Source organism: Anabrus simplex, chromosome 1 (assembly GCF_040414725.1).
Source record: "Anabrus simplex isolate iqAnaSimp1 chromosome 1, ASM4041472v1, whole genome shotgun sequence".
NCBI lineage: Eukaryota > Metazoa > Arthropoda > Insecta > Orthoptera > Tettigoniidae > Anabrus > Anabrus simplex.
Genome location: NC_090265.1, coordinates 1,176,479,722 through 1,176,496,086, shown reverse-complemented (window position 1 = coordinate 1,176,496,086; position 16,365 = coordinate 1,176,479,722). Strand labels below are relative to the sequence as shown.

The following is a 16,365-nucleotide window of genomic DNA, read 5'->3' as shown; positions in this document are numbered from 1 at the left end:
TACAACATATTACATTGTTTGAAGTACGTGCGTTTAGAGGAATTTTTCTGTTTCTTTTCTTAAATATTTCCAATAGACTGTACGAGAAACTTTGAAGGGGAAATATTTCAGTAGGCACAAGAGAGCATGGTGTAGCTATTGTATTACACAGTCTTATGGTAGCAAAGGGAACGCATGAAGTAGTAACCATGTTGCTGGGCCAGATGAGTCTACAAATTCATAAAAGCTGGATGTAAAGTAGTCTGGGTCTTTAAAGCACAGTTTAATGAGCTGAACACCTTAGTGCTCTTGACTTGCAACTGTTTTGTACTTCTCTCTATACATAATGATTAAGGTGCAGTTGAACTAAGAAAACATTAGTATTTATGTTAACATGATGCTTTCACGGCCTGTAGTTGTAGACGTGATATGGGCTTTTGGGCTTATGCCATATGTCAGGAAAACAGGCAATTCTCTGCAAAATGTAGAGAGTTTCACCTTGTTTCCTTGACATGGCATAAGCACAAAAGGCCATATCATGTCTGTTAGAATTTATTTTTCCTAAAACCAAGAATCTTAAAATCATTTTCATGATTTTTTAAAAAAGAAAATTATTTATATCTATCATTTATTAACAAAGTTGTCATGTGCCTCAGTTTTCTGCAACAACTCTATAGATATCTTGTAATTATGCCAGGTCTGGATTTAAAGTTGTGGTGCTATGTTACTGTCAACACTAGCATCTTTATGCATGATAATATTATGCATAAGGTTTGGATGACCTCTATGCAACATTGAAATTTATTATTAATCTAATTATAGATTATAGTGCTTCTTGCAGGAATCCAGGGCTAGTTTTCCTTCATTTGTCTTTGTTTCATAAAACACGTTCAAACACTCTTTTCTTTAGCCTACAGAATGTCAAGAGAATCTCATGGTTTTTAATGGTGGGAGGCCAGGGGAATGAATATCACAAAATGTTCACCATGACTACCTACATAATTTTTAACACTTCATGCTTAATATTTCAACTCAACATGGTCTCTACTTCAAAAAATGTACAATGTATTGCATGGCCAGTTTAAGCCTGGGCAGCCATGACTGATGGGGTCTCTAGTTGCAACTAACTGCGATCGATCAATCTTACATTTCACTGATGTGAGGAATTGTCATTTGCAGAAAGAAGTGCAAACGTTGGATTTTGAATTTGAATGCGTCATTTTCCCCATAATACACTGAAACTTCAAGAAATTACTGATGTAAGCTCCTTTCTAACATGTCTAAAGGAAGGTTGCAATGCAGAGATTCCATGAATGAAAATAACTCATTTATAGAAAGGATTTATTATGAAGATGATTCACCTTAATCTTGATGTGCTGTCCTGATTGAGTTGACAGTTTAGTAGCTCTTAAAATATGTTTGTTTGCTTAGACTCCTCTGTGATAGAATGTATTAGTAATTTTGTGATATTAACATTAACAAATTTCAAAATTTAGTTTAGTGTAAAACTTTCTTCAGCTTGTCTCAGTCATTTCTACGGTTGCTGGATTCTCCCAGGCTCGTTTAGGTTTTGGCCGGGGGTTTAACACCAGATGCCCTTCCTGACACCACGTGATTCTTAAGATGAAAATCTTGACTCAGCATTCGAACATCGGCCATCTGGTCGGAAAGCCAGCAGTTAAGTCACTGAGCTAATCATGCCCCCCATTTAATATAGTAAGCAATCATTTTTATATTAAGCACTAATTTTTAATTATATAATCTTTTGTAACCTAATTTTTATTGGAAAACTTACAGTGTACCACTCAACAGAGCATGGTCATTCATATCTGCAAAGAATTAATACTGCCATTTATGAAAGTTCTCAAACTCAACATCAGGACGTACAAAATTAGAGGTATTAAAGAATATATTTGAGAAGGAAAATAATATTGATGTTTATTGTAATAATAATAACAGCAACAACAATAATCGTATGGCCTCAGCTTCCGTACGCAGACATTTCAATTTGATGTCATCTAAATTATAGTTTAGTTACTTAATTATTGATTACAGATACTGGCCTTAATACAAGAAATAATGGATTGTCCATAAAATCTGGGATATAGCTGGGCACCTTATTGATGGAGGTGTGTCATCCATTCATACTCCATATTATTTACTTTCAGCCAATGAAATGTTAATATTTGCAAGTACCATTGAAAGCTGTGTGATCTGATCTGGTCCAACAACAATGATCACCTTCAACTGTAAGAACTCAGAATAATGTTAAATGTTTAACAACATTATTTTCAATAGTTTCCCATCTTTGATTTATCAGACACAATTTTTTGATCATTTAGATTACATTAAACATTTAACATAGAAAACAGCATTTCCACCTCCTGTTTGCTTTAGTTCAACATTTACCTGCTTTGCTGGGTGAAATGTTGATAATTTTATCCATTTGGCTGTATGTCAGTATAACAAGTGAAATACTAACGCTCATTATCATGGGTACCTAAAAGAACACAATACGCTTGCTATTGGTAGCAGATACCATCTGATGTGATAGGAAAGAGCTAGGAAAGGGAAGTAAGAAACAGCTGTAGCCTTAATTAAGGTTCAGCTCTAATGGAAAGGTAGAATTTAACACTCAAATTGCCAAGTACCATTTCTTCCTTAAAGGCACCCATGCTTAATCATCTGTACAATGTTTTCTCTCTTCACTCATTCTTTAACAGATTTTTGGGCCAAAAATATACAAATATTACATTTTAGTTCATAAATTTACATGTAGTGAACAATTATTAAATATCTAGTAATTATTGTACAGTATTAATAAATATACTACAAAATGCACAACATAATTTATGATGTTGGCAACAGGGATTCTCTTTTCCAATAGATTTACCATCCAAATTATTATTGTATTCTAAAAAGAAATATTCTGTCTTGTTACTTAGCAGTCATGATGATGATTTCAGAGGATCCTCTTTTTACCAACAATATCTATTTAAAACATTCACGATCATTGCTTTTGTTTAGGCTATATACTTTATAAACGTCCTTCATCTTATCTCGGTTATTAGGGGCCGATGACCTTCGATGTTAGGCCCCTTAAAACAACAAGCATCATCATCATTATCCCGGTTATTTTCTGGGATTGCTGGAGCCACTCAGGCTCATTTGATTTTGGTCAGGGATTTAAGACCAGATGCCCTTCCTGACGTCGTGTGATTTTTAAGATGAAAATCTTAACCCAGGATCCAGCGGGATTCGAGCCTCAGCCTTCTGGGTGGGAAGCCAGCAGCTTAGCCACTGAGCCAATCATGCCCCCCTCTCCCTCCCAGGCTATATACTGTACTTTATAGATTTCAATGATTAAAAATCTGTCATAAATGGACTTTATATTGTGTCATGTTGTATCCACATAGCAGAATATTCTCTTTTAATAATGCTGGCCATAAGAAAGTTTGAATAATATTATGTATTTACATATTCATCTATTTGCAGCCAAATGTCTGTATCTTCTAATGTCTTAAAGCTCCTATTTGAAAAAATGACATCTTTGGAAACATCTGTAGAACATTTCAGTTCATTTAATATGATGACAATTTTGATCATTCAACACATCAACACACACATCTCCAAATTGTTTACAGGTAACAAGAGAAACAAATGCCAAGCATTTTGTGCCAAACATACACATGAATAATGCTACCCTACCTACTTTAGGGTATTGAAACTTTCATATCTTCCACAAACAAGACCTCTTGATTTGATATGTGGAGAAACATAAATATGGTCGGCAGATGCAGAGTGTGTCTCGGGCCGTAAGTGGCCACGGCTGGTCCGTGTTTCAACAGCTCTGCACTCTAACCGGCCAACTGAGCAGAGCAGGGGTGGCCATGGCTCTATGCCTCTGTATTCGGGAGACGGGAAAGGACTGGACCTCATGGCTGGCCCCAACCGTCGGCTGTCCTGAGAATGGTTTTCCGTGGTTTTCCATTCTCCTGCACTAAGGCGAATGCTGGGACAGTTCCTAGTACAGGCCACGGCCGCCAACCCCCTCACCTTCTCCGAGCATCTCCTTCACCGTCACAAATCTCCCAGCCTGAGAGATGGCGCCACTGTCTAAGAGGCCTGCCTCCCCATTCAGGGGAGGAATGAAAACATTTTAGTAGTGGTATATAAATATCTGGCACGTACCAAAAGGGGGATAAAGTGGGGCACCAGGGATATCATGGCCCCTGCCTAAATTGTCTTGGAGTTGGAATATGTGGACAGCTAACACAGCTTCACTTCTTTTACACAGTATTTACAGTATAGTGCATCGTTCTTTGTCTCTCTGTTTGGGTTGTGCACATTGCTGAATATAACAAACATCCTTTCCAAACAGAAATGACATTGACTTGTGCCTTCAGTGAAATCAAGCTTGTAAAAAAATCTTGGAGAGCCATATCAGAATTCCAACAGAGTTTTCAAGAACTATTGCCCAGCTGGCTGATTCCCTATTAGTTGTTTACCTAGTCCTTTCTTAAGTTATTTCAATCTTCCTGTAAATGAATATTTGCCTCAATTTGTCCTCTTGAATTTCAAATTTTCTACATACTATGACGTTCCCTACCTTTAAAAGCTGCACTCAAGCTTATTCCTTTACTAATGTCACTTCGTACAATTTTTCTACTACAGATCCACAGGTCTTCTGTCATGTTTCAACTTTTATAACATTCCTTGAAGATCTCATCTCAGCACTGAAAGAATCAACTAAGTTTCATAATGATAGATCCATATTGAACTGTGATTAGAGTAAATTAATGTATTATTTGGGTCCACCTTTTCAATACGAAATGTAAAGAGTTTAAATTACATAAATGATTAGGGACTAGTTTCGACCTAGTACTAGGTCATCGTCAGCCTAAAGCAAAATTAAAAACAAATATCAAAGAAATTAAACAATGTAAAGACACGTAAGGTCTCGCAAAAGCGAGATATTGTGCAGCACTATGTTAAAAAATAACTCTCTGAAAGAGATTCATAAAAAGTCCAGTGCACATTAAAAAGATGTTATAGATAAGAATTCTTGAGTTGCTGGATAAGGAGATTAGAATATTCTGACTGCTTTAAGATGCAGGTATCCAAACTGAAGAACCACTGAGCCGAAGTTACGTCGTTTATTTATGAATAAAGTCCAGTGCACCGTATAGCATTAGAAAGTCCAGTGCGCACTAAAAAGATGTTATAGAAAAGAATTCTTGAGTTGTTGGATAAGGAGATTAGAATATGCTGGCTCCTTTAAGATGCTGGTATCCAATTGAAGAACCACTGAGCTGAAGTCACATCGTTTATTTACGATTAAAGACCAGTGCACCGTATAACATTAAAAAGTTGATAGGGATGGAAATTTTTCAGTTGTGGGTCAAGGAATTCAACATATGCTGGCTTCTTAAATTAAATTTGCTGCTGTATATTCGAAGAACAACTGAGATGACGTTACGTAATTTTTTATGATATTCATAGACGTAAAAACACATAGATGCTGGAAAAGCTCTTTAGTTTCTTGGAACTTGAAGGAAGGTAATTGTTGCGTGAGGAGGTTTAAGAATCCAGAGATGCACTATATTATGTTAAAAAATAGAATCCATAAAAAGGTCCAGTGCGCTGTATAAAAGTAACAAGTTGTAAAAGTTATCCTTAAGTTGGTCATGGAAATCAAAAAAGGTTGGTTTTCAAGTGATGCTGCTGTTCATTCAGAGATCAATTGAAATTACAGTAACATTGTCTTCTCAAGATGTTTATAAACTTGAAATAAATGTCGATGCGAAGTAAGATGCTAGAAGAAAGTTCTTCTGTCATAAAGGAATTAATGCGTGTTGTAATAAGCTGCAGAGAGAAATTTAAGAAGTCAGCATATGTTGAATTCCTTGACCCACAACTGAAAAATTTCCATCCCTATCAACTTTTTAATGCTAGACGGTGCACTGGTCTTTAATCGTAAATAAACAATGTGACTTCGGCTCAGTGGTTCTTCAATTTGGATACCTGCATCTTAAAGGAGCCAGCATATTCTAATCTCCTTATCCAGCAACTCAAGAATTCTTTTCTATAACATCTTTTTAGTGTGCACTGGACTTTCTAATGCTATATGGCGCACTGGACTTTATTCATAAATAAACGACGTAACTTTGGCTCATTGATTCTTCAATTTGGATACCTGCATCTTAAAGGAGCCAGCATATTCTAATCTCCTTATCCAGCAACTCAAGAATTCTTATCTATAACATCTTTTTAATGTGCACTGGACTTATGAATCTCTTTCAGAAAGTTATTTTTTAACATATTGCTGCACAATATCTCACTTTTACGAGACCTTACGTGTCTTTATATTGTTTAATTTCTTCGGTATTTGTATTTTAATTTTGCTTTAGGCTGACGATGACGTAGTACTAGGTCGAAACTAGTCCCTAATCATTTATGTAATTTAAACAAGTAACAAGTTGTAAAAGTTATCCTTAAGTTGGTCATGGAAATCAAAAAAGGTTGGTTTTCAAGTGATGCTGCTGTTCATTCAGAGATCAATTGAAATTACAGTAACATTGTCTTCTCAAGATGTTTATAAACTTGAAATAAATGTCGATGCGAAGTATTGAAAAGGTGGACAAATAATACATTAATTTACTGAAAGAATTACTTTTAAAGCAGAGTGGGGTTTATGGAGACTGGGGTAACAGTTGCAGTGCAGAACTCCCTGCAACAGCCATGTATGAACTAGCTGCCTGCTCTTCATCACAGTTCCCCAACATTTTTAATTTGCTCCATATCTTGGTCATCACGCCCGGGACCACAGCAAGAGTAGATGGGAGTTTCTCTATGTTGAGATACCATAAAACTTACTTGAGGATCACCACTGGACAGGACAGGGGCACCAGGTTCACACTCTTGTACATACATATATAGAAGCAACCAACTCTGAAATAATCACTTTCTTTACCAAGTCATATGTCTGGTGCCTTCAGTCAAGTTTAGAGGCGAGTTGATTATTTTATGTTAATTTGCACCATAATATTTCCATTCTGTGTTTGCATGAAAGACTGCTATGGAGCTACTAATCACATCTAATAGATCCTACCTTTATATCTCATTTAAGAATGGTTGAATGTTCAGTGTTCCAATGCTGGTATTTTTTTTTTTTTTTTAGTAAGAAGAGAATTTCATTGAAATAAAATCCAGACATTCTGGGCTCTTTGAGAACCATTTAGAGAGCAAGTTGCGGGGTATGTACCTGGCATGTACAGGGGTACTTGGGAGGATATTGGAAAGAGATTGAAAACTGGAGGGGTTTATATGGGTAGCTTTGATTATGAGTTTAAAATAATGTTAAGCCAATGGCACAATAACTGGGGAAATATTCATTCATGGGAAGTGGGGAAAGAGAATGAAACAGCGTACCAAAGGACATCTTCAACCCTTTCCCAAAAGATGTGCATTCATTCAGATGTAGAATGAGGTCATGTCATCTTGGCAGGAGAAAATAAGAACTCGGCAAGAGACAATATTATGAATAGTATGGTATGTGTGTATATGTATTTTTGTATTTCTTATGATTTTTCCAGCAAAGAATATACTATCCCATTTACAAAATAAATGTCCCGAAATTCCACCACCAGGGAAATAACCAATTTTTAAAATAAATGTTCTGTTTTTCTGAAAGGAAGTGAGACATGTGTCATTATTTATTCTTGCTTTCTCATAAAAATAGGGTTGTAACATGAGAGTTGATGCAGAAATAATACTGTAAAATAAGAGGTAAAAATGATGAATTTAAAGACATTTTAAAAAGATATATTTTACTGTAAGCTTAACCTCCTTTTTCCCCCACTCTAAATTTTACTTAGTGATGAGATACATCTAAAATTATGGAGGTCAGTCAAATAGTTTAAAAATAAAATATATGATTACCTGAAGGATGGTGGACATTACAGTAGATCATTTTGATTTCATTTATTAGTCTTCACCATTTAAAAGCTTCACAAGATATCCTATTGACAATAGAAACATAACCATTTAAATCAGAATAGTATAGTTAATATACTCTATATTGGTACATAACTGTTAAAAGTACCAGTACCATACTGAAAATTTAACAATGAAGGTAAGGGGATGAAAATTATGCTTTATTCATTATTTACCCGAAGAGGGTCAAAAGAATATAAATTTAGAGCAGACTTTCCATAGATGTAATTAAGAATGTGATTGTGTGCATCCAATGAAGGTGGAACAAATTACATGTGAGGTAAGTTGAACTGTATTATGGTCAAGATTTGATCTTCTGTTACCCTAAAAACCTGTCAAACATATTCATGATTTTGTTGGGGCCTAAGATGAATATAAATTCAGTTTGAAAATTGTTACATTAAGCAGAGTTGGAACCAGAACCAGCATCCTGGACACTGGCGCCTAAGCTACTTCATCCCCTCTTATCAATTTCTTTGAAGTTAATACATTTTCAGTGAAGTCAATGTCGGTTATGGTGAAAATGAGAGGATTCAATATTTTTATTAGTGATCATGCTAAAAGTTGTCAAAGGAAAATCATGTAATACACATGGACAGTAGGCTATTTAGATTGAGAATATCCGAGTATCATTGTGAAAGTTCTTTAATCACTGAGTTCAGACTGCATGCCAACAAGTGGACAAAATAAAATGGTCATATAATAACATTCTTCTTTACTAGTGAGGTGTTGCAAAAAGAATCAGTGACATTTTCTATTTTCCATCAAATATTTCATTTACCACTCTTTTCTTTTGCCAGTTATGTAAAAGTAATGTCAGATTATTCAGTTATATAGATATTTTAAATGTACATTAAAAAAGACAGCAAGACTTTACAACCACATATGTTAGCACAAAGTGTAGACAGCTCTAGATATAGGGTACTGAAAGAAAACATTATCAATTTTATAATACAGTTAGTTTTCTATTCCTAGACAATTGACTTGTTTTCCCCTAAAGATTACATCTTCTCAGGCCTTTAAATTGGATTCCTGCTTTGACTGTAGTTTAGTTACATGCCTTTCACATAACAGCAAGTGATCAGTTTTTAAAAAGAGCAATAAATTTTGTTAGATGTCTTAGCCTGTGATGCACTCCCAAAGGAATGGAATCTATTTTTCAAGGAAGAACTAAGGAATCTTCACAAACAATAAATTAAATACTAATGCATACATTCTTCTATGTACAATATACAATCATGAAATTCCATTCTCTTTTTATATATTTTAAAACATTGTTGACTAGGTATAGTTTTCTTTCTTTAGTTTATCCTTACTTTTTAAATTCATACAATAATTCTTTTTATTTTCATACACATTCTGAAATGCATTCTGTGGTTGGCTATACAAGGCTACTCATGATGTACCTTTAGTTATCGATGAACAACTTCATATATACTTATACACAATATAATATCTATGCCCCTCTTTACAGTTATTTCAGGTGTGATGTGGTATTTACGCTCCACACTCTCAACTGGATCATTAGTGCAACCTGTAATATTTACACTTTACTTTTTACAAGTTCTTTTATTTTCTTAATGTTGGTCCATTTTGAATTGCATGGTTATTTCTGATATCTAGTGATGGGTTGTGACTGGAATCGCGAAGAGTCGATTCCATACGCCTGGGGAATCGGGTACCCGATTCCGGAATCGATTCCGAGGAACTAGTAGCACCATCTATGATGCAGATGCGTAAACACGTGCAGCACGAATGTTTTATGTAAAACCTGTGAGTTCGTTTTGGTATAACCAGGTCACTTTACAAACCATGCCCTGCTCTCATTGTAGCATCCTGGAGTTATATACTCTAATGCGACTGTAATTTTATCAGAAAATATGATTCTCTGTTTGAAACTAATAAAATCACATGGATTGTAAACAAATCAAAACTTGTATGGGGATTATGACATATCAACACTACTATTTAAAATTAAAAAAAACAATTGTACTAAAGAGACAACCTTAATTAATGTTAAGCTGTGATGAAAAAATTTAAAAAATATTGGACCGATGACCTTCGATGTTAGGTCCCTTAAAACAATAAGCAAGCAAAACAAAAATAGTAATTCTAACAGTTTCTCATAATAATATTTAGCAGTAGTATGAAATTTCTTCTTATTCCCCTTCGTTTTCTACCAGTTTTCCCACATCTGTGGGATCGTGGGTGCGAACTGAATAGCACATGTTGATTTGGCCCGGTTTTACAACCGGATGCCCTTCCTGACACCAACCCTCTATGGAGGGATGTAATCACTGTTGCGTGATCCTGGGTTGTTTGGAGTATAGAGTGTTGTCTGAATATGAAGAGGAAAATGTTGGGACAAACATAAACACCCAGTCCTCGGGCCAAAATAACTAATCAGAGGCGATTAAAATCCCCCACCCTGCTGGGAATCGAACTCGGTACCCTCTGAACCGAAGACCTCAACGCTGACCATCCAGCCAATGAGTCGGACAGTAGCACGAAATGTTCATTGCAAATTAAATGTAGCGGAATACAGGTATGCTACGAAACATGTTGTGTACTTATTAAAATGTGACTTAATTCCACAGACTTTATACGTTTATACTAGCAATGTTTGAAAACCCCATTAGAAAAATACAGTATAAGCATAAATAACTATGTCGATTGCTACACCCGGTGTCGAAATGTGTAATGTGATTTCCAGACCATCAGCGTAAATGGTTATTTCATTATTATGTGGCATGATTCAATCGTGACAACCAATAAGACATTTCACTGTATACAAAATAAATAGTAAATGTTGCACGTTCGAATTTGCCCCACTTATATATGGAAGACACCCAGCACACTCTGGTGACGTCATCGGGAACCGATTTCTCGCATGCGACAGTGAGTGCGATCGCGGAGTCGTAGGAACCGATTCTCGCGATTCCAGGAGTCATTCGCGCACATCACTACTGACATCTAATTAGAAGATTCTGGACACATGAAAGGAAAGTCTTTTTCTGTAGTAAATGTTGCCTTGGTTATATGTGAACTGTACCACAATAAATCATAAGCCATCCATAAAAAAGTAATATTCTTTCTGTTTTTACCAGGGTTTTTTTAATTATCCTGTGGGAAATTTGTCAAGGATGGTTAGGGAGTGTTTGAAATGAGACTATGATTTGTGCTTTGTATTTATTTTTTTCATTTGAATTGTCACTTTTAATATGAAGATGTGCCTAATTGACATATTCTATATACAATACCTGAAGGTTTTACTTGCAAAAATGTTATATTTGTAAAAAAATATACAACAATAATGGTGCAGTATGTTTGATTAATTTTAGGAAAATGTTCATAGAGAAATGTGCACATTAGAGACATTGCATTTTGAGTTGGAAAAAAGAATGATTCTCCTGTGTAGGCCTAATAGTTCAAATAGTCTTACTGTAAGTTGTAAATCTTAAAAATGCATAACAGAGTGTACTACCAGTATTTCATATTATGAGGATGCTTTAGAATGATTTCCATCATTATACATTTCCCTATCCAATTATTTTCATGTATTACCGGTAAGTCAGATAAAGAACAGTGGAATACACATTTACTTATAATGGTTATGAATTATTTACAGATTATTTCCTGCTTAAATGCTTCATTTTATAAAATAGTACCTCTCACTTCTTTCTATTATTTACAGTAAGAAACATGTTCATGTTCGAATGCTTTCCCCATCTTTGTAATACGTACCAATAAATAGCTTTTAAATTTTCTAGAACATAAAATCACAGGTGTTATTGTCATAATAAAGAATGTCTTTTACCCTGACTGTAATATTAAAGCATTAAAAACCTTATTGTAAACTAATTTTGAAACATAAAAAAACTGTATATGAAGTTGGATACTAGAAAGTGAAACTTCAATGACTTTGCTCTAAAAATGATGAAGAAAAATGTACTCCAAATTTTGTAAGATTTTCTGTATTGTAGGCCTAATAGTATTCTTCAGGTTGGATAATACAGGCTTAAGTTCAAGACATTTTCATATTAGAGAGGTAATTTAAAATCCCCTAAATGGTCCAAAGGCTTTATGGAAAAAGCTGTTGAATGAATTGCAATCGGATATTTATAGATTCTATGTAACAAATAGACTTTAACATCTGTGGCATAGCATTTTGTCATTATGACTACATTTTCAAGTAAGTAGGGCCTACTTGATATTTGTACAGCAAGTGTCAGCAAGTGTGCTAGAATAGTATATGGTATTGTATTATAACTTCACATTTGATACTGAATACATTAAGCAAATCTCACTGAAATTTAATTGGAAGTTACTATAAATGCTTATTATTCTTTGAAGGATAAAGCCGCAATGAATGTTAATTGTATTGCTACAAAAATGATCTTGATATGAAATACAATTTAATATTAGAGTTCATACATTTCTAATTTTTTATCATGTAAAGACCCAATTCCCCTCGTATACACTATCTTCATAGCAGTTTTTTATTGTTCTTGTTATTAGTAATGAAATTCATTTTCAACATGTATTATAGGCTACAGTTCCACATGTGACATATTACATTTGATGTACAACAGATTTTGACATTCTACTCTTGGCAATTTCTGTTAAGACAACATAAGCATACCAGTATTCAGTAAGATGTAGGGAACAGTTCTCATATCCAAGGTACAATACTACCCTAAAATGATTCAGTCCTCAACAGATGTTCAAAATAGCTTCATCAGTCAAACAATGAAAGTTATTATGAGGTCTGTTTTACCAAGAAAACTTGTTGATCTGTGATCAAAATTTCTAGTTCCAAGAATATTCTCCGAACATTTCAAAATGATGAATGAAAGTTCAAAATGCCAGTTATTAACATTTTCTTATGGATGCAGGGAATATAATTTTATATTACTACAGAGAGCAGGAACCAACAAAATTATGGTGTGCCAAATAAATTAGTCATGATATACATGGCTACTTATTTCTCTGCATGGTTCTAAAGTTCATTTGGAGAAACATATTAATCCTTCCTATAACAAATTACATCTGAATAAAATTAAACATAGATCTGTGAGAGATTTATGGAGCAAGTTCCAATTTGATATATTTAGCAACAATAAACATACCTCTCTCTATATCATTGTTACTCTTTACAGTAAGGCAGTCTGCCAGAAACAATTGTAGATAAGACCCAGCAGAAGATTGTATTTTGAAATGGTTTTGGATAGACAACTTACCTACAGTACAATTTGTATTGCACTTCAGCCAAAACACAAACTATCAATGGATCATGAGATCACAAGTTCTGTCCTCAGACACAATCAGCTGTTAACCTATTTAAAAATGAGTACCACTTATTGAACTTTCCTTTCTTTCCAGTTGTTACATGTATTTTTTAATAATTTGAATTCTTTGTGGGAATTTTTTGTTTGCCGTTCCATTTAGTAGTACTTTAGAGTTAGGAGGGTGGGCTGGCAGAAGAAGGGAGGTTAGCAGTTGCAACTTCCATTCTGCGGACCAGTGGGCTGCTCTGTCAGTCGCGTTCCCTTGGACCCAGCATTCATGAGGTTTGGGTCAGAGTCCAAGCTCTCCGACATCTTATCGCAGATGATATCTACTAACCGTTCAAACACCGCCTGCAAATAAATAATAAATTAAATTAAAAACCAAGGCATTATTTGAGAATTAAGTGAAAGAATCTATAAATTAAAAAAGAAAGAAAAATATTAAATAAGAAAAAGTTAATGCAATTAATTTCATGAAACATATGATGAAGCTACATTTAAGGCAGAATAACTGGTGCATACTACTGAGTCTGAACATTTTCTAAAAATATATGTCGTGAATACTGTTAATTTAATAATTTAATGGAGGTATTGATTAGTGGCAGACCAGAAGGGGGTTATGACCTCAATTTAAGAAGACAAAAACAAAAAAGTATGGTGCAACAGCCCATTAGGGCCTTGCCATACCTAGAAGACTGTTGCCCAGTCAGATGACCTGCAGACACTGGAGTGGCTTTTGGTGAACACGATAAAATCGTGAGCCATATTACTTGGTTTTCTTGACAGGGTGCATGCACCCTCTCATATCGGACAGATGTTCTGTTGGTTTAACGAGACAAAATGGACTCCATTCCAACCCTCAGTTCAGAATTAAAAAATCTGGACTGGGCAGAAATCAAACCTGGAGCTCACCAATCTCAGTTAAGCAACTCTCAATAAACAGACTGTATATAAGAAGTATGCATTTGTTTTTATACATCAATGTAATAAACATAGGAGAAAGGCATACCACTGCTAATGACAGTTGGTCCAATCAATGGCCAGGTTGTGTTATATTTTTGAAAGGGTTTATTATTAGAAAACTGTCTTCAGTCTAACATGTGGATCAGTTGGGTAAGTGGTGTAGTTCAGACCTTTCTGCTGGTAATACTTCATGAAACAGAAATATAGGTTTCGCTAGCTGAAGGTCCGCATACATTAGAGGCATTTCAAATCAAATAGGGCTTGAAGTTATGAATAGTAAGGGTGACCTGGGGCTTATAGTATAATTCTTTTACCCCTCAAAAACTCAAATACCTCCACTACTGGAAAGAGTGTTTGAATGGCTAAGTGTTCAATTGTCCCATGACAGAATATAGACATTAACTGAACTAAATAAGAAAAATTATAAATAGAAGGAAAGACAGATTTATCAAGACAAGATTGTTAAAAATGTCATATTTCACAAAAATAATGTTCTTCCTATTAAAGGATATAGCAGTTATTCAACCAAAGAAACACAGTTGTCAAAAAAACTTTAGAACAACACACTGTATTTTATAGAGAACTTGCTACTAAGCAAGTTTTCGTTGACTGCTGATATCATAGCCAAAGCCATGGACCTCTAGCTTTATGTGGAATTGGAACTGCCATGATATGACTTTGGACTCCTAAACTCCACATTCGTTAGCAGGGTTTCAAACTGTTGTTGACCTCATGAGATGCCAGTGGTAAAGTCACTTAAGTATCATGCCTCTCCCCTGAACTCTTTCTACATCTCTTTCCACACAGATGAACAATTACAGAAGTACAAGAAGATAATATAACAGCTGCTTCACCATTACTGTGCATCTCTGCTCCTATAATCCTTTCTCTGATGAATATCACTGTTTAATGTATTACTGAATTACATACTTCTGCACTGAAAGGCAAAATGTTTGCACATCAGTTTGTAGCAGAACATTTGAGGGACCTATATTGGTTATCTTTCTGTCCATTGTCAAACTCTCATCTCTTTGCTTTTTGCACCATTTGAACTACCTGTGGAATATTATTGGTCTAGACTATAGTTATTTTGTTAAAATTATTGTAAATGGCATCAAACTCCAATGATCTACATCAGGGCCTCTCAGGGTGCATGCGCGTGGTGCATGCACTGTGCACGGTGCAAAAGACGATTTGGCTTGGTTGACCAGAGTGCAGATCCCCCACTCCTCGATTTGGAGCAATAGCGCTTACTCTCTCTTTCCTCACGCCTCTCTCGCTCGCTCCGCCTGTCTCCCGCTGCCCCACTTGCGCCGTAGCGCTCCAAATCCGGGCTGAGTTGAGCCGAGTAGAGCCGAGCTTAGCCGAGTAGCCCAGAGACGAAGTGTTTATCCGAGCCATACCGAGCGGCACCGATGCACAGTGCACGGAGTTCTTGCGCCTCGCTCTGCACGCGTGAGATTTTGGGCGTTTGAGAGGCCCTGATCTACATTGACATTTTGCATCTTCTGTCCAGACCCTCATCCAGTTAGGATCATTGTTCGATTGTCAGGTTCATGAAGGTTATAATTTTTCAAAAATATTGCTCTTACCCAAGTTATTTATCATATATCTAGTTCCCACTCACTTGTCCCTCTGTTTAAATAAATAAGTTATGGGCCTAGAATCTTGGAAAGGAGAATATTTATTTCCTTTTTTTATTATTCTCGACTTTCATTCTTTTGAAGTTAGGGCTCACAGCCCTCTCTTACACTTATTTACTTTTAATAAAAATACTGGACTGGAGAACAGATAACAATGAAAATTAAAATTTTAAAAATTATCAAAGCAAGACAGTCTTTCTTCAGCTTATCCCAATTATTTCTCGGGCTGCTGGAGCTACCCAGGCTCAGTTTGGTACTGGCTGGGTGTTTAAGGCCTGATGTCCTTCCTGACTCCATGTGGTTCTCAAGATGAAAATCTTGATCCAGGATTCCAGCCTCAGCCTTTTGGGTGGGAAGCCAGCAACTAAGCCACTGAGCTAATCACCCCACCCCCAACCAAAAAGCAAGATATAGTAATTCTAGAAAAATTAAATACCTGGGAGAGATACACAATGCTGTTGATACATTAAAATTAAATGCTTAATACACAATGTCAT

General features: G+C 35.5%; 1 protein-coding gene across 5 annotated transcripts in view; it reads right to left on the bottom strand.

The window, feature by feature from the left end:
* Nucleotides 1-8,603: 8,603 nt before the first annotated feature.
* The window catches only part of LOC136877265 (ras-related protein Rab-3), a 608,034-nt gene continuing 600,272 nt past the window's right edge, over nucleotides 8,604-16,365 (bottom strand). For all 5 annotated transcript variants that reach the window (XM_067151207.2, XM_067151197.2, XM_067151172.2 and 2 more), the window contains one exon: nucleotides 8,604-13,613. In XM_067151207.2, coding sequence (XP_067007308.1) covers nucleotides 13,467-13,613 — 147 coding nt within the window. In that variant the 3' untranslated portion in view covers nucleotides 8,604-13,466. The remainder of the gene's footprint in view (nucleotides 13,614-16,365) is intronic.